General features: G+C 40.0%; 2 protein-coding genes across 3 annotated transcripts; both read right to left on the bottom strand.

Moving 5' to 3' along the window:
• Positions 1-3542: 3542 nt before the first annotated feature.
• LOC124053231 (neoverrucotoxin subunit alpha-like) lies at positions 3543-8079 on the bottom strand. 2 transcript variants are annotated; one of them, XM_046378272.1, is made up of 4 exons: positions 7353-8079; positions 7153-7252; positions 4758-6239; positions 3543-4088 (listed from the first exon to the last, which is right to left on the bottom strand). In XM_046378272.1, the coding sequence occupies exons 2-4, from the start codon at positions 7241-7243 to the stop codon at positions 3556-3558; spliced, it is 2106 nt and encodes a 701-aa protein (XP_046234228.1). In that variant the 5' UTR covers positions 7244-7252; positions 7353-8079; the 3' UTR covers positions 3543-3555. The 2 variants fall into 2 exon arrangements, with proteins under 2 accessions (XP_046234228.1, XP_046234227.1); XM_046378271.1 differs by lacking the exon at positions 7353-8079 and having other exon boundaries at positions 7153-7303.
• A 6079-nt stretch (positions 8080-14158) lies between these two features.
• On the bottom strand, positions 14159-18339 carry LOC124053028 (neoverrucotoxin subunit alpha-like). The gene is made up of 4 exons (XM_046377941.1): positions 18086-18339; positions 17728-17827; positions 15487-16950; positions 14159-15372 (listed from the first exon to the last, which is right to left on the bottom strand). Exons 2-4 carry the CDS (start codon positions 17816-17818, stop codon positions 14822-14824), a joined length of 2106 nt encoding a protein of 701 aa, XP_046233897.1. The 5' UTR covers positions 17819-17827; positions 18086-18339; the 3' UTR covers positions 14159-14821.

Below are 18339 nucleotides of genomic sequence, written 5' to 3'. Positions count from 1 at the left end.
CTACTTAAATGCCCTATGTTCATGAAATAATATCACTGTAGCATGAAATTTCACCTGAAAGTCAGATATCCCTAACTTTTTGTGAGTAGTGTGTGTGTCAGAATTAGTTTAAACAATTAAAACTATTTGCAAGTTACATTTTGCATGCAGCCTTTTATTTTGAATGTTTCAAAACTGCATCGTCAAGCATATTATTCAATCACATTCAAAAGCTATTTTCAAGTCCATAAGTACACAATTATCACTGTGCTGTCGCTCAGACTGGCTTCTACTTTCATTCCCTGTGCTGCTGCAGTGACCAGCTGTCAATGCAGTGTGACTGAAGAAAACAAATGCAAATAGATGAAACACAGACAAATTAAGAAAACATCTTTATAAATTTGTCAACAGATGAACAGCAGTTAGACAAATGAGCTGCAGGTACAGTCAAAGTCTTCCCAGAGGACACTAATGTTGACAGCTTGTTGTTGCGGTGTGAGACTCATTGAAGTCAGGTCTGCGACTTGTCCAGTGGCCTTCAGGGCTTCTTCTGCAGGAAAGCTCTTTGCAGAACCCTCGCTGACAGAAAACCAGTGGCTGATGTTGGTAAAGGGCCTATTTTAACCTCAACCATCAATTAAGCACCTAACAAAGTAGTTTTATTGCCTAATCCCAATAAAACTCAATGATGTCTTACAAACAATAACAATCAGCAGTTTCACAGTGTGTTTCCCGCAGGACAGAAAGCTTTGTCTCCTGGGTGGGAGCTGGACAGAGAGGTTCTTGCTGCAGGTGTGGAGGATACTCTGAGATTTGTTTTGTTTTCAGCTCTCAGGTGAGTCCTGACCTTGATGAGGTGGCAGCCTAGGTGGCAGGAAAATGCAAAAGCTTCCCACGATCTCGCCAAAACAAAGAAGAGAAACAGCAGGTTATGTTTGATCTTAGCAAATACGAAACACAAAGGAGCAACCAAACCAATTTTTTATTTCTTTATTCTTGTGAAACACAACATGCCTATCTGAGAAAATATCACTGGTGTGTTAGTTTAGCAGGTAATCAACAACTTTTAAAATGGAAACCAAACAAAGGTTTGTTCCACAGAATTTGGCCTGGTCAGTAGTAAATGTTGACTGTGATATTCCCAGTAAGTGTTTTTATTAGCATTAAAAAACTTCGGTTACACATTAACTTCTATAAATCTCACGCTCAGCATAGTTCTTCTGTTTTTCTGTTTCTGATTCTGTGTATGTAAGCTGAGTACAAGGGAGTTGAAAGAAAAGGAAAAGGGGCCAAACTTGGAAGTAATGATATATCGTGGACTTTCGGCAAAAGATATAAACACACTTAAGACCTTTCATAATGATAAGGAAATAAGATTACCTATTCCCTCTGGAGGCTTCAATAGAGTATTGGGGTGTTCCTGGACCCCCACAAAGACAGACAACCACACCCTCTCACACTCACACCTAGGGGGCCATTTATACTAGCCAGTTAATGTGCATGTTCTTGGTATTGTGGGAGGAAGCCAGAGAACCCGGAGAAAACCCACGCAGGCACAGGGAGAACATGCAAACTCCACATAGAAGGGCCCAGACCGGGATTCGAACCTGGAACCCTCTTGCTATGAGGTGACAGTGCTAACCACTGCATCACCGTGCCGCCCTAAATGCGTATTGATTTAAAGTTAATTTTCATTCCTTCCCAAGTGGAATCTTTTTATTTTTCTCAGGTGTGTAGCTGAAGTGTGACATTAGGTTATTAATTTACTGTTCTTAGCAGTGAACCACTGCTCACAGCATTTTGTCAGATGTTTACTCACACTGAAACACCTGTTGGATATGTTCACTGTTCTCTTGAGCGGAATATTTAATAAAGTGGAGACCTCAGCTTACCACTGTGTGCTACGTCCTTATTTCCTGTTGATTTAAAAGCTGACTGTACCAAAGTTAAAAGCTTTATCACTACTGAGACATCAGCATCTGGGGCGACCCATCCTGATGTTTGAATTTGTGTTCCACTCAGAAAGTGGAGGCTAGTTAGCGCAGGTGCTAATGTTACAACTGATCAACCTGGTAAATGATTTCTGTATCAAAAGATTTTTTTTGAATCTCAATCATGTTTTTATTTAATACTTTATTTCAACAGTTAGTCTCCTTGAGACTCCGTCCTTAACAGAGCTGTGCAACCAATCCTGATGGTATCAATACTACAGTACAGATGGACAACTCTGTGCAACACTTTGAAGATGTTTTATCACATTGATTTCATGTTCTGCAAAATCAAAATTCTGTACAGACTTTGGGTAGCTGAAGGTCGTCACTGCAGAGTCAGTCTGTACATCACAGCCAGTAAGTCCTCCAAATTAAAGGGAAAAAATAGGCACAAACACAACTTGATTTGGGTGAAGAGAAGACTTTGGTCTCACTAAAAATAAGAACTTAAACACATATGTTGTTCTTCTTGGGAGAACAGTCTCATCGTAGCCTAAAATGTTAACTGATTATTCCTCAGCTTTTTTGTCTAATTATATCGTCCCTAAGTCCACTTGACTGGTTCCATGTTTGCTTCACAGGTAGAAGTCAGCCTGTAGTGGCAGATTGTGCTAATTCAAGTATCAGGAAATAAGTACACACCACACAATGTTCAACTCAGGTATCCACTTTATTAATTTCTTGATTCGTGCAGAGAACAAACTCATCCAACAGCTGTTACAGCAGATACTGAACAAGAGAGAGACAGAAAAGAGTGTCACCCTGATGTCTAAATACTGACTGAGAAATCTGACTCTTCCCAGCTCCTTTCACAAAATACAGAACAGACCAGCAGAGTGCATTCCTGAGTGGTAAACGATATTTGTTTCGAAAGAAAGAAAGAAAGAAAGAAAGAAAGAAAGAAAGAAAGAAAGAAGAACTTTTTTACTTGATAAATTGAGACCTGTGATGGTTAAAAACACAAAGAAGTATAATTGTTAAGTCACACAAGGAGCATCACACTGTAATTACTATGATATATTAAACATAACCAGCTTTGCTAACTTGCATGCATTACAGTGAACAGATGTAGACTGAACACGTACAGCGTGTGGTGATCACATAAATATAAATCCATCGAAGTAAGATTAGGCTAAATTAAGCCTGCTTCTAATCATTACTGTTTAATTTAAAGCGGCATGCAGAAAAACTTTTGAAAGTAAAAAGAATGATTTTAATAATTCAATGTTTAGAGCAGTTATTTGAGAACAGATGTTAAACCATGTCAAAGTGACTTAAAGTATGACTTATAAACAAACAAACAAAAAAAGAAATTTTGTTTACCTGCTGGATTTATTTATTTAATGTATTATTTTATTTTATTTATTTATTTTTTATTTTTCATCACTGTTATGTGCATCTTTATGCCATAGTTTGTGCCTCACATAGGAAATTGATGTTTGTCAGAACAGAACAGAGTACATGTTCTGTGCATTTTGATCCAGATCCAGATCCAGAATATTAAGGTTCCTAAAGAACATGGATTTAGACAATCGTGAGGTCTTGTGTCGCACTCTGAGGGCTTTCTTGTGTCAGCGACTGTGTTTCAAAGTAAGCTGACCGTTCCATGGTCAAAGCCAGACCCAAGACGGAAGGCTGGATAAACAGGCTCAGTGAATTTGGTGCGGATGCTGTGAATGTGTTGCACCTCGTTAGAGGAGACCATGAAGAAGGCCAGACCGCCAGCACGCCAGTCGAGATACACTCCCAGTCGTTTAAAGCCAGGAGAAGCCACAGTGACATTTTTGTTTGTTTTATCATGTTTAAAACTGTATCCTTTTCTGGGCTCATAATCTAAAGCCCAGGAGCTCCAATTCTCTCCAACAGCACAGGGCTGGTTTGTCCCTTTCCTGCCGATTGATACATACGAGACACCTACACGAACATATCCAGTCCACTCCACCTCCCAGTAATGGCACCCGGTCAGCCTCTCTTTGCACATCACCTGTTGAAGGCAGTCGAACCTCTCTGGGTGATCACGATATTTCTGCTGTTTTCCAGACTCCACGTGTTTGTTGTCATCAGATAGAGTGAGGAGATAGTTTAGTGTGTTTGGGTCGAAGCTCAGGTCACAGGAATCTGATGGAAAGACCAAGACACAGTCTATTACCAGTCATCCTCATCTCCACTCAAACTGCATCTTGAGATAACATGTCTTCAAAGACAGAAATGTTCTACTTATCACTTTTTATTCCCCAGAAGTTTCATATTTGACAACATTTACAACACAAAAACGTCATGTCATGGTGACCTTCTGGACCCAGTTATTTCCAACCTCTACATTAGATGCCCTCAAACTGCCTACCTTACCCTTATGGATTTGCTTTCAAATTGCAAGTCTGTTTTGTTTTTTGTTTGGTTGGTTTTTTTCATTTGTCTGTTTGTTTTTTAGGATTTATTAAAAGACCATATAGTCATCTTACCCTGCTGAAGTGTCTGCATTTGGGTCAGCAACTTGAAGGTAATTCAAACAAGCAAAAAAAAAACTTATACAGAAAGGCAGGAAGTCTAAAACAGGCAACAAAGCAGATTTTCCTGAACAGGGACAAATATAGGGAACAGGAAAAAGGACAAACAAGAATGAGAAAGAGGGACCCCAGAGGGTCTGAATCAGGTGGCAAATGGTGGAGAGGGAGACACAGGGCAGATGTCCAGCAAGGTACAATTCCAAATAATGTCTAAAGAGGAGGAAAGTACTTTGAGTGTAATTTATTTTTGCTTTAATGTGAATAAGAAAGAATTACTTACACCAGAGTAAATCTCTTCTGTCTTTGATGTTGTCCACCATAGGCATGCGAGGGAATGTGAAGTCATCAGTGACCAGACTGCCTTCCTTGTAGTAGTAGATAGTTGCTCCTTGATATTTGTCGTTTGCCATGGCAGCTGTGAGGAAGCGGACATTCTTGCTGTCCTTCAGGTTGTTGGCAAGTTCACTAAAATTCCGGGCTTTTTGTTTCATTTTGATTATCACCCGAGGGGAGAAACACCACAGGTCTTCAGTAGATGGAGGGACATATGTAGTGTCTTCTGAATTAGGTGATTCCAAAAAGTTGGACAACACTCTAGGGTAGGGATCAGTGCGATCCAGGGAGGTGAAAACAAAGCACACAGCATGCTTTGCATCTGGAGCGAGAACTTCTTTATCCAGCTCTGTCTGATTTGAGACAAACTTTGTCTGTGTTTCGTCCATTGCGCCTACACAGGCCTTTAAGGCACTGATTTCTCTCTCTATGGTATCCAGCCACGCGCTCACATTTTCATTGCTGAATGGTGACTTGGCCCTATCTGCAATTATCTTCTCTATTGAACTCTCATCTTCTGTACCTCCCCGAATCAGTGGAACTTTCTTTGCAATTGTCTGTTTCACAGAAAGAGTGTAGTCCTGAAATATCTGTAGGAAATTGCTAATCCTGTCATAAATCAACGGGAACTGTCTTACAATTTTGTCATCCATAGAATCAGTGCATCTCATCTTCAGCCGACACAAGTCTTGCAAGATACTGTGAATCTTTCTTACTCTACCAAGAGTGATCTCACGGACCAGCTGCTCAGCTTTAGAATAGAATCTCCTCAAGGGGACCAGCCAGACCTTCACAGGAACTGTTTCTGTTCCTTCTCCAAGAAGATTTGGAAGTTTCTGGTAAGTCTTCACTGCATCTTCAAAGGTTGTAGGGAGGCTTTCAAGAATGAAGTCTCCATGAAACTTGCAGGAGAGATTGTTGGCCAAGGTCTTTTCTTCATCAGTCAGTTTGACAGATCCTGACCCCTCAATACTAACAGTAGGAATCTTCTTTATCACAGCTTCCATTTTACCCTGGATGTCCTGAAGGTTGCTATCATCTAACTTCTCACTGTCAAATACAAAAAACGCATTTGCCCCATAAAGGATGCCTGTGACTACATGTGTTGCCAAGCCCTGGTCAGTAATGGATGTTTGCTGCACCTTCACACTTCCAGGAGGAGCTGTGAATTGTTTATAAGTGGTAGTAACTTTGTAGTTGAGTGTGACTCTGCTCTGATTCTGGTATTTCTTTGTATCATTCAGGTACTTAGCAGATCCAGCAACTTCAACCAGTCCACCCAGCATACTGACTCCAAGAGAGGCTTGAATGTTCATCATAGAGGACTTGGAATCAATGGAATCAGAGGCAATGGTTTGGAACTCACAGCTGTTTTGAGTGCTGACTGATGTATATTTTTCCAGAACTTCATCACCAAACAATGAGAAACCTACAGAAAAGAACAGCAGGCTGGTAATGTTCTTACTGGGTGTTCAGACCAAACTGCACTGTGTTAAATAAGAAATTCATGATGACTGCTCTGGAGGTGCTGACTAAGAGGTGAGGTGAGGTGGGTTCATATGAATTTGACAGGGCAAACTTTTGCTGGACAAATCCTGCACACTGACAGCCCCATTATGCCACTGCAATGGTCACATTAACATAGATCGGAAAGCTGAGGTTTTCCAGATGCTCTGGATTTTGGTGTGAGCACATTCATAATATGTTATCAAACATCTATGCTTCTGTAGTGTAATTAGCTGGAATATCATGACAAAATTTTCAGTTTGATGGGTGCAGCCTTTTCTTAACCTCCCCATTTTTCAAATCTAATTAAATCACACTGTTTTACTGTGCCTCCTTTCACCAAAAGTGGAAAAAATTTGATTTCATCTTTTGCTGCAGACCATTATATAGTCAGAAAAAAACTGTAAAACTTGGGCTAAAGCTAAAAATAAAGTTTTGTGGAAATTCTGCAGGCCAGATACTTACATTCCTCAAACCCTTTGCATGGACTGACACGTTACATGAACGTGGTAAAAGGGGTGTGCAAAAAAATAAATAATCAGGATGTGTGGACAGCGTAAGCACAGAAATTATTCCTGTGCATAAGGCTGTGACAAGTTGATGTAGCTCGATCGATTGCAATTCAGCCATGGATTTATCATGGACATCTGTATGAATGGTTCCTACTACTGGTAATTACTGGTCTTCTTGTTCCCAAAAGCTAATAAACAATAGTGAAGTATGAATGAAGCAGCTAATAGCGAAAGTCGTTAATTCAAGAGCATCTGCAGAGCTCTGTCTAAACTGACACAATGCTAGATTAATTTAATTCTAAAGAAGTTCACTTCAGAACTTACCTGGGATCATTTTCTCTCGGCGGGCGTCATACAGCATCCCCAGGGTGAAAGGTCGACTCAGACCAGGCATTTCCAAGATGTCTGTGGCCATGTCTGCAACCTTTGAAGACACATTCATCAATGTGGCTCCACTTTAAACCACAATATGAGTTTTTGCCGTCTCATACATAGAGTGGAGTTCACTGAAAGTTATTTCTTACCTGATGAAGATCTGTAGATCAGCAGTCTTGTCTGAGTCTTCTTGACTTTCAACTGGAGCTTGCAGCCTGATAGTGTGTGATGTTGGAGATTATTTATAGCTTATCAGATCCCGTGTCCTTGTTACTCCTCCCCCTGACCCTCACACCTGTAATATTTCAGCTGAACACAGTGTTTTCTTACACGTTTCAAGGAGTGCAGGCTGAAATAAAGTTGCTTCACACCCTTTTTTCATATTGCTCATTTTGCATTGAGAGACAATGCATGACTTTGCATCCAAAGCTTTTGCATGTCTGAGCCCAGTCATATTCATACATTTTAATAATTACCCTCTTCATCTCCCATCATGAGGTAGTCACAAGCAGGAAAAATATGTGTATATAAAAATATATAATATCATATAAAGTGACATCAATTTTTTTTGCTTTTTTTTTTTTTTTTAAACCATCAAACCAACTTCTTTCCAAGTCAGTCTGTTTCAATGATCAATAAAACTGTCAGTCAAAGAGATAGACAGACAAACGATATTGAGTTCAGTTGTTTATTGAACAATAAGCTCTCTTCTCTAACTGCTCCAAAACAGATTGAGGAAAAAACAACAAAAAATCCTCCATGTGATAACTGAAAACATAATAAACACAATGTTTTGTGTGTGTACACAGTAGAGAAGTAGAACAAGTAAGACTGACACTACTGGCCTGTGGAAAAGTGACTAAAGGATTAAGGATGAAATACATACATACTGGAGGTACAGTATGTATGTACATCTGCTTTCACACACTAAAACCACTTCAAACACACACACACACTCACGCACACACATTTAAGAGTTATTAAACTCATAAACCAATCTTCTATTTGTTTTTCTCATACCCGGGTAAAACAATTAATTTTTCTTTGTACTTTTAAGTAACCTTTTCTTGGATTTGTTTGGAGTGTGTGTTTGTTTCATGTGTTTGTTTGTGTTTGTTCTTCTTGTCTTCATGGTGTAATTGTAGCTGGGAATACTGATTAACCAGGACTGGACCAGACACAGGTGACTTTACACGACAGTCACTCGAGAAACATTGATTGCACTCAGGTGATCTCTATTTCAGTAACTATGAGACTTCTAGCACCAATTATTGAGAACCGTTTTATTCAAAATGAAATGAATACATTTTGCTATGAAATAAAGCCGAAAAAATAAATAAATAAATGATAATAATACATGTATTTATATCAAAATTATGTTTTTCATAAGTCTACATTGAATTATTTCACAGGATTTTATTTCAGAATGTCACATTTATTTCATGGCTCTGTTTATTTCCAGTTCTAATATACAAATGACGGCGCACGGTCATCTTCAGGCCAAAGCAGATGCACCACATCACAGAAGCCATTGTGCAGATAGTGTGAAAGTGAAAGTGACATATTTTGTCATTGGAGGGAACTCACTCCAACGAAATTCGTGCTCTGCATTTAACCCACCCAAGTGACGTGCACACACACACAGCAAACCCGGGGCAGTGGGCGACCGCGTGCAGCGCCCGGGGAGCAGTGGGGGTTAGGTACCTTGCTCAAGGGTACCTCAGCCATGGACACCGGGACGGGGAATCGAACCAGCGACCCACCGGTTACGGGTCCGACACCCTAACTGCTGATCCACGAATCCCCCAAACTACGGACCTGAACCCAAACGCACAACTCGCAGAAAAAAGTTTTTATTCACAAAAGTACAAACTGAAAATCACTCTTCACAGAGCAAAAAAAACTTACACTAAACTAAGAAACAAAAACTGACTGGTTGGAGTCATGTCTTCAGACATCTTAGTAGTGGCTGCCCTGGGTAGACCTTTCACCTTAGGGACGCTCTATGATGCTCAGCAAGATAGACTGATCCCAAGTAAATAGAAAATCACTGTGCAAAGCTACTAAATTATTTCTGATTGGTTAAATCCATTCATCTATTTTCCATACTGCTTATCCGTTCATTGGTATCCAGTCAGTCGCAGGGCCAACACACAAAAACAGACAACCACACACTCACACCTCGGGGCAATGTAGAGCAGCCAATTAACCTAATGTGAATGTTTATGGTATGGTGGGAGGAAGCCGCAGAACCCGGAGAAAACCCACGTAGGCACAGGGAGAACATGCAAACTCCACACAGAAAGGCCGACTGCCTGAATAGACAGACACAATTCAGCAACATTAGTAAGTGTCTGGTAAGTGTCAGTCAGACAGTATTTCACAGCAAGTCAGACAGCAGCTAAGCTTTGCTCATATCGTAGGTGCAAAACCTGTTTTCCCATTTAGCTTTCTCTCTGTTTGTATTTCGATGAAGGTGTGTCTTTATTTCCATGGATAAACATTCAATTTATGTCAATTAGGAAATCACAAATCTTTCACTTCAAACAGCACATAACACAGAAGCAGATCTGAACATTTCTGTTGTGAATTTACAGGCTTGTTTCTATTATAACCAAGCAAAGAAAAATGTTTCTTGACTACTACTTCATCAAGGCCTGTGTCTGCACCTCCATTTGATTGATTGATTTAGTTATTTTAGTCAAATCTGTGAAATTTCAGACGCACCAGAGCAGCCAATGAAAATGTTTGATTGCACTTCACTGATTTTTGGGAGAATTTGTGACCAAAATGGTGACACCCAGGAGCCCTGAGGTGTAAAACCTGTTGGTGGTTTCACAATCACCAGGGTTTTTTGGTTTGTTTTTCTTAAAAATACCACAAGCAGGTGTTGCACCTGTTGTGCAACACAAAAAGTCCCGAGGGGCAGATTTTGCATGTAGAGATCTACACAGCGATGCCCCTCAAGGACATTTGAAAAATGTCTTCTGTCTTTTTAATTATAGTTAAACATGGAGACATGTCATGGGAAGTGCCAGTCAGACAGTTTCTCACAGCAAGTCAGAGAGCAGCTCAGTTATCGAGTTCACACACACATTTAAGAGTTATTAAACTCATAAACCAATCTTCTATTTGTTTTTCTCATACCCGGGTAAAACAATTAATTTTTCTTTGTACTTTTAAGTAACCTTTTCTTGGATTTGTTTGGAGTGTGTGTTTGTTTCATGTGCTTGTTTGTGTTTGTTCTTCTTGTCTTCATGGTGTAATTGTAGCTGGGAATACTGATTAACCAGGACTGGACCAGACACAGGTGACTTTACACGACAGTCACTCGAGAAACATTGATTGCACTCAGGTGATCTCTATTTCAGTAACTATGAGACTTCTAGCACCAATTATTGAGAACCGTTTTATTCAAAATGAAATGAATACATTTTGCTATGAAATAAAGCCGAAAAAATAAATAAATAAATGATAATAATACATGTATTTATATCAAAATTATGTTTTTCATAAGTCTGCATTGAATTATTTCGCAGGATTTTATTTCAGAATGTCACATTTATTTCATGGCTCTGTTTATTTCCAGTTCTAATATACAAATGACGGCGCACGGTCATCTTCAGGCCAAAGCAGATGCACCACATCACAGAAGCCATTGTGCAGATAGTGTCATGACCAAACTACGGACCTGAACCCAAACGCACAACTCGCAGAAAAAAGTTTTTATTCACAAAAGTACAAACTGAAAATCACTCTTCACAGAGCAAAAAAAACTTACACTAAACTAAGAAACAAAAACTGACTGGACTGAAGCTCGGCTAAGAAAACAAACAGAAAAATCACTAGAACAAAGTAACAAAATAAAAAGACTTGGTAATGTCTGACACAAGAGACAAGACAAACTGGCACAGGACAAAGGGAGATGAGGACTATATATACACACAAGGTAAGGGCACAGGTGGAACCAATCGGGGCGGAGACAGGTAATCCCAAAGGAGGGAAAACAGACAAAGGGACAAAGCAAAGCTGACCACAATAGACGCAGGCAGGAAGCACTGACAAAATAAAGCAGGAAATCACAAGACAAAACTGATTAAATAAACTTAACATTGTTTCTTGGACATGGCAGCTAGGATGGAAGATGTTAGTGATGTCTGAGAAAGCATGCTAAACTTCACTGCTGAAATTGATCAACACCATTTTGGCACGCAATGGCACAAGGAATACCGATTGTACGCATCAGTAACAGGATAAAGTGAATAAAATCAGTGAAGATTTGCTTGGGTGCAGGAAGTTGCAATTTACTGTGGGCAGTGAGAGTGAAAGCATCACTTTTGATTCTAAACACCTTCACAGTGCAGCTACAGCCAGTGTCTTTACAGTGTGTGCAGTAGTGTTTTATGATTAAAATACAAGGACTGCACACATTTTATTAAAATGGTTTATTCACTGCCTGTTAGCTTAGGGGGATGAATACGGCTCTGCTCATTACTGCCCATCAGCATCCTTGCATGTTAATTAAACAAAGTTTAAAAACATAATTATCAGGAAATCAAATATTACTAAAATGAAAATCAGCTGTGGGAAAATCCTTGCTGTGGTACAGGTTCCAGGTGAGCTGGAGGCGTGTCAGAGGGAGGAGTCAGCAGGCTATCTGGAGGATATAAGTAATCACACAGCATCACACACCATCAGACTGGAAACTCCAGTTAGAAGTCAACACAGCTAAACTTCATCAGGTGATATCTAAATTATTTCTGATTGGTTAAATCCATTCATCTATTTTCCATACTGCTTATCCGTTCATTGGTATCCAGTCAGTCGCAGGGCTGACACACAAAAACAGACAATCACACACTCACACCTCGGGGCAATGTAGAGCAGCCAATTAACCTAATGTGAATGTTTATGGTATGGTGGGAGGAAGCCGCAGAACCCGGAGAAAACCCACGTAGGCACAGGGAGAACATGCAAACTCCACACAGAAAGGCCGACTGCCTGAATAGACAGACAAAATTCAGCAACATTAGTAAGTGTCTGGTAGGTACGAGTCGCCCAACCCTGAAAGTAATTTTGGAGGTGAAAAAAAAAAAGAATTAAAAATCAAGATGGGCAGTGACATGGCATCATGTTGGGCTGATCAGTGCCGACTGAAGGCCACTGGCATGTCAACCAAAGTCAGATACCAGTTTTGCAAATGTCTTCATCGAGATGCCTATCTGTAAAATGTATTCTGTTTCAGTTATAATTTACTGAAAATGTGTTTCTTGACTAATATTTGGTCAAAGATGCACACTTGACTTTTTAATTATTTTTTTGTTTATTTTAGTCAGGCCTGCTAAACTTCAGGTGCACCAAAGCGGCCAATAAAAATATTTGGTTGTACCTCTCAGATTTCTGGGAGAATTCATGACCAGAATGCCCCCTGGATCCCTGGGGTGCAAGACCGGTTGGTGGTTTCACAAACCCTTTTGCTTTCTTTCTTTCTTCTTTCTTCTTTTTTTTTTTTACCTGTCAGAATATATAATTCATTGACTGCTATCAGGATGATTTTCAAGAAATATCACAAAAATGCTTCTAACACACATGTAAGTAGAAATTACTCAAAACTCTGGAATCTGTGGTACAAATACCACAAATAGGTGCTGCACCTGTTGTACAACACAAGCAGAACAGATGTCACAGAAGTCCTGAGGGACAGATTTTGTATATAGAGATCTACACAGCAATGCCCCTCAGGGACATCTGAGAAATGTCTTCTGTCTCTTTAATTATAGTTAAACATGGGACATGTCATGGGAAGTGTCAGTCAGACAGTATTTCACAGCAAGTCAGACAGCAGCTCAGTTATTGAGTTCACAGGACTGCACAGCCCTGGTGAACACAATGCTAAGGATACATCCAACTCAACGGAAACCACTAGTCCCTGTGGTGGCACGTAGCAAACCAGTTGATGATTACAGGAATAACAACAAAATAAAGTTTAAAGAAGTCTGTGTGCAGCATTATTTGTACGTTTTCTCCCATGTATAATATTACCTCATCAATAACACATAAATAACTCATCAATATGTGCCCTTGCACTGCCCCTGCATGACATTCATTTATTCTCTTATTATTATTCTCAGCAGCCATTCATATGAATAATTTGTTAGTGAGGTTTGTTCACCTTTGGCCTTGATGCCCCTTCATGTGGCCTTTCTGACCTCAAAAAATCCCCCAATGGAGGCCAACTGGATTACTTCACAAAAGTTTGTGGAGTGTTGTTTCAGCTTTTCTGAATTTTCCTTTAACAAAGAACATTCTCAGGCACCATAAGTTGGTACTCATCTTCTACAACTCACACTACATCTGGTGTCCTACAAAGTTCGGTTTTAGGTTGAATAATATAATCATATTCTATCCACATGGTCTCATTTGGCCAAATCGTTCCACATCACCACATACAATACCTTCTAAACCAGCACAAAAAGCAGCAGTCCTGTCTGATGATTCTTCCATTATTTCAGAGAGTCTACAAACATGAACTCTTGAAACATGTGATTTACCTGCAACGTAGGCACTTTTCTGTCTTTCCTGCAAGTTTGTGGTTCTGAATTGTGCTTTTGTGTGTTTGGTTGTGACTGTTGCCTTTTGTTATTATTATTGTTGAAAATGTAAAGACTTAAATATTCCTTTGCTCTGTCTTCTTCTCATACATTTAAGAGAGACAGCCATGTCAGCAGGGACAGAAAGAATTTCACTGCACATTGTACCGTGCATGATTGTGTGTGTGACAAATAAACCTATCTTGTATCTTGTATCTTGTATCTTGTCATGTCCTCTGAGGATTTATTTTCATTGAGTATTGGAGGCATTGAAAGATGCTGAAGTTTCATAAAAGACTGAGCTTTAAACCTTTGGTACAATCAGCTTTGAAATCAACAGGAAATAAGGACGTAGCACACAGTGGTAAGCTGAGGTCTCCACTTTATTGAATATTCTGCTCAAGAGAACAGTGAACATATCCAACAGGTGTTTCAGTGTCAGTAAACATCTGACAAAATGGTTTGAACAGTGGTTCCCTGAACAGGAAATTAACAACCCAATGTCGGATTTTAGGTACAGAACTGAGAAAAATTAAAAGATTCCCCTTGTTTTATACAGCACAAAGAAGAATAGGAACAAACAATAAATTTAAATCAATATGCAATTATGGAAACTTTGTGCCCCAACGTAATGAACATCAATTAAACCAAACCAGCTAATCTATCAGGTTTTCTTTCCACATACTTGTGTTGTCATATCAGTGATTTATTGATAGAAACTCATCAACATTACTTTAGCAAATTTCCAATGAAAAATAACCGATGTCCCAAACAAGAGAAATTCAAACTGATTGTGAAGCTGTGAAGCAAAAGCCAGTTTAAGAAGAGCATTTCCAAACTCAAAATGACAGTTAGAGTCACTTTATGACACCATTAATTATCCTATTATTCCCTCTGGATTTGAATGCATTTTTACTAATTAGTAAGTGGTACATGTTCAGGCTAAAATGGGGTGATACGTTTTTCTTTAACTTTAAATGTAAGCGCATATAACAGACCAAGGATCTAACAAATCCTTGTCATTGTTCTTATGCAAATGAACAAAAGCCTGCATAGTTGTTGTCGCGTGCAGCCCACAGGCCTGGGTAAACAGGCTCAGTGAATGTGGCGCTGTAGGTGTGGAGGTGACTCAGTCTGTTAGAGGTGACTTTGTAGAAGGACATAGTGCCACCAGGGCAGTCCAGGAACACCCCAACTCTATTGAGGCCTCCAGAGGGAATAGGTAATTTTGTTTGCTTGTCATTATAAAAGGTCTTAAGTGTGTTTTCATCTGATCTTTTGCCAAAAACCCATGATATATCATTACTTCCAAGTTCGGCCCCTTTACCTTTTCCTTTTCTCTCAACTCCCTTGTACCCTAACAATACATACACAGAATCATTAGAAGTATTGCTCCACTCCACCTCCCAGTAATGGCGCCCAGTTAACCCCTCTTTGCACAACACTTGAGGAAGTTCATTAAACCTCTCTGGGACATCAGGATACGACTGCCAGTTTCCAAAGGATATCTTTTTGTTTTCTTGAGACAGAATGAGTTTGTTGTATGCAGTGTCTGGATCCAGGGTGAGATCAGTGGCATCTGATGGAGAGAGGAAACAAAATGTGCTATCAATCGTTGTGATGGTCAAACAGGTTTCTGGAGGAGAGGAAATTATACAGGATAGTTTTTACTCAAAGCATTTCAATTACTTACACCAAATCAAATCTTTACTGTCGGTGATGCTCTTCACAGGAGGAAGGTCGGACTTTGAAAAGTCATCAGTGACCAGGATGCCATTTCTGTAATGGTAGATGGTTGCTCCTTTGTGTTTGTTGTTATCAATGGCTCCTATCAGGAAAAGAAATCGGCTGCTGCTCTTCAGTGCTTTGGCAAGACTGCCAACTCGTTCTGCTTCTTCTCTCGTTTTGGTTATTGCTTCACCTGAGTAGTACCACAGGTCTTCACTGGTACTCTCTGCTTCACGTGACTCCAAGAAGGCTGCCATCACATCAAGACCAGGGTCAGGAGTCTCCAGGGAAGTGAAAACAAAGCACAGGGCCTCCTCTACACCTGGAGCAAGAACCTCTCTGTCCAGCTCTGACCGACTTTGGACAATCTTCACTCCATCCATGGTATCTACACAGGACTTGATGATGTTGATTTCTCTCTCTTTCTGATCCAGCCACTTGTCTAGATTTTTATAGCTGAATGGTGACTTCTGTCTGTCGTCGAGGAGTTGGTTTACCGAACTCTCATCTTCTTTACCTTCACGGATGAGGGGGAATTTCTCTGCCATGGTCCGCTTGAGGTTGGACTCATAGTACTCACACAACTGTTGGAATCTAGTTAACTCAGCTTGAATCTGTGGAAAATTCTGCACCACTTTGTCAACCAGAGAATCATTGCACCTCATTCTGATTTCTCTTAATTCCTGCAGAGCATCCTGTGCCTTCCTCACCAGTCCAACGCTGATCCCACTCACCAGCTCAGCAGTTTTAGAGTGAAAAAAGTTCAGTGGCATCAGCCAGACCTCCAGTGGAACACTGTTGTCTCCATTCCCTCCCAGTAGCTTTGGAAGTTCTACGTAGGTCTTCACTGCATCTGTAAATGTTGCAGGGTTGCTTTCAAGAATGAAATCTCCATAGAATTTGCAGGAGAATTTGTTGGTCAGATCTTTTTCTTCTTCTGTCAGCTTGATGTCAACTCTGCCCTCAATACTAAATGAGGGGATCTTCTTTATCACAGCTTCCATGCTGCCCTGGATGTCCTGAACGCTGCTGTCTTCTAACTTCTCACTGTCAAACACAAAGAAAGCATTTGCCCCATACAGGATGCCTGTGACTACATGAGTTGCCAAACCCTTCTCAATAATACCTGTCTGCTGGGTGTTCATTTCTTTAAGGTCAATCACTGACAACTCCTTGAAGTTGGTGGTAGCTTTGTACTGACACGTCACTCTGCTCTGATTTTTGAACTGTTTCTTATCATTCAGATACTTGGCAGATCCTCCAACTTCAACCAGTCCCCCAAGGAAACTGGCCTTGAGAGAAGCATCAACTTTCAGCATGGAAGACTTGGATTCAATGGTGTCAGATGAAGAAATTTCAAATGTACTGGAGGGCTTATTGGTTGCAGTTATCTTCGGTAGCAGAGTTGCATCATCCCACAGTCTCAAACCTATAGAAAATGGAAAAAACGTCAAACAGCAGAGAAATCATTTTCTTCATGTAAAGTTATAAAAAAAATATATCGTAATCTTTTGTGTCTCTGCATATTGTAGGTTTTTAATCTGCTAACTAACTAACTTTTTTGTTTGAGTCATCCTTTGACATCCTTTTTTAGGGTCCAATCCCTGACCGGGCAGAACCCTACTGGTTTATTTTAGTATATTTAGTTTGCCTCAATTTGCTGTCAACTGAAACAAGATAGAGACATGAAACTTTGACCCATACCTGGATATCATGTGCAATTGCTTCACAAGGTACACGACTCCAATCACACATAACACATTGTGTTATTATTAATGGCCAAACAAAAATGTTAAAAGGCCATCACAGCCACGCCATTGGCGTCTGTTCTAATATGCTTCTGCGAAATTAGAACCAGTCAACAATCTGATTGGGATCAGAGTCAACCCTAATCCAGGTCTGTTGTAAAATGGTTCATAGTTATGGGCAATTCTGCAACAAATTATAATTATCTAATTTCATATATAGCAGGATAATATATTGACCACCAGTATACCAACAGCTGTAAAATTCAAATGAATGAAATGTCCACAAATGAATGGCCAGCATCTGCTAATTCTTTTTATGTTGTGCTTTAATGTTGAATGTGTCAGGTTAACATACTGTTGGCACATTATACAAAGAAGGTCCTGTAAGCAGAGCTGTGACAGGCAGATTTATTTAGCAGTATATTTTTAATAAAAGTGTTGTTTAAATCAAGGCTTACCTGGCAGAAGCTCATTTTTCCGAGCATCATAGAGCATTCCTAGGGTGAAAGGTTGACCCAGGGCAACAACCTTCATGTTATCAGAGGCCATTTCTCCAACCTGTAAGTGACCACACAGACTTCAGTGCTTCATTTACACTGTCGTCCCTAACACTGGGAATCAAGTTTCCTCAACAGGAAGGATGATAAAAACAAAAACCAGGAAGGCTGACAGTTCACTGTACTTACACATGCAGTATTTTCCTCTATAGAGATTAGTCTGACAGTGATGGCTTTACACAAATTGGAGTTCAGTGAAAGTCTAAACATAAATGCATTTTTGTCATCCTCCATTTCTGTCCACCCACTTTGTCCTCACCTGGTGAAGGTGTGAGCTGATGAGCTGAGTTGTGTGCGAGTCTCCTTCTTCTTCTTGGCTTCCAACTGGAGCTGCCAGTGTGATGATCCCTGATGCTGTGAGAGTATTTATACCCTGTCAGACACTCTCTTCCACTGTCTCCTCCCTTAAAATGCTTCCAGTTATGAAAACTATCTGACTCCAACTTGTTAGTTTGCTCTAGATGCTTAGACTGGAATTTTAATTAGAGGTTTGAATACGTTCCAACATTCTGA

This window comes from Scatophagus argus, chromosome 21 (genome assembly GCF_020382885.2).
Source record: "Scatophagus argus isolate fScaArg1 chromosome 21, fScaArg1.pri, whole genome shotgun sequence".
NCBI lineage: Eukaryota > Metazoa > Chordata > Actinopteri > Scatophagidae > Scatophagus > Scatophagus argus.
Note: the sequence above shows the minus strand (reverse complement) of the source record. Positions and strands in the feature narration are given on the sequence as shown.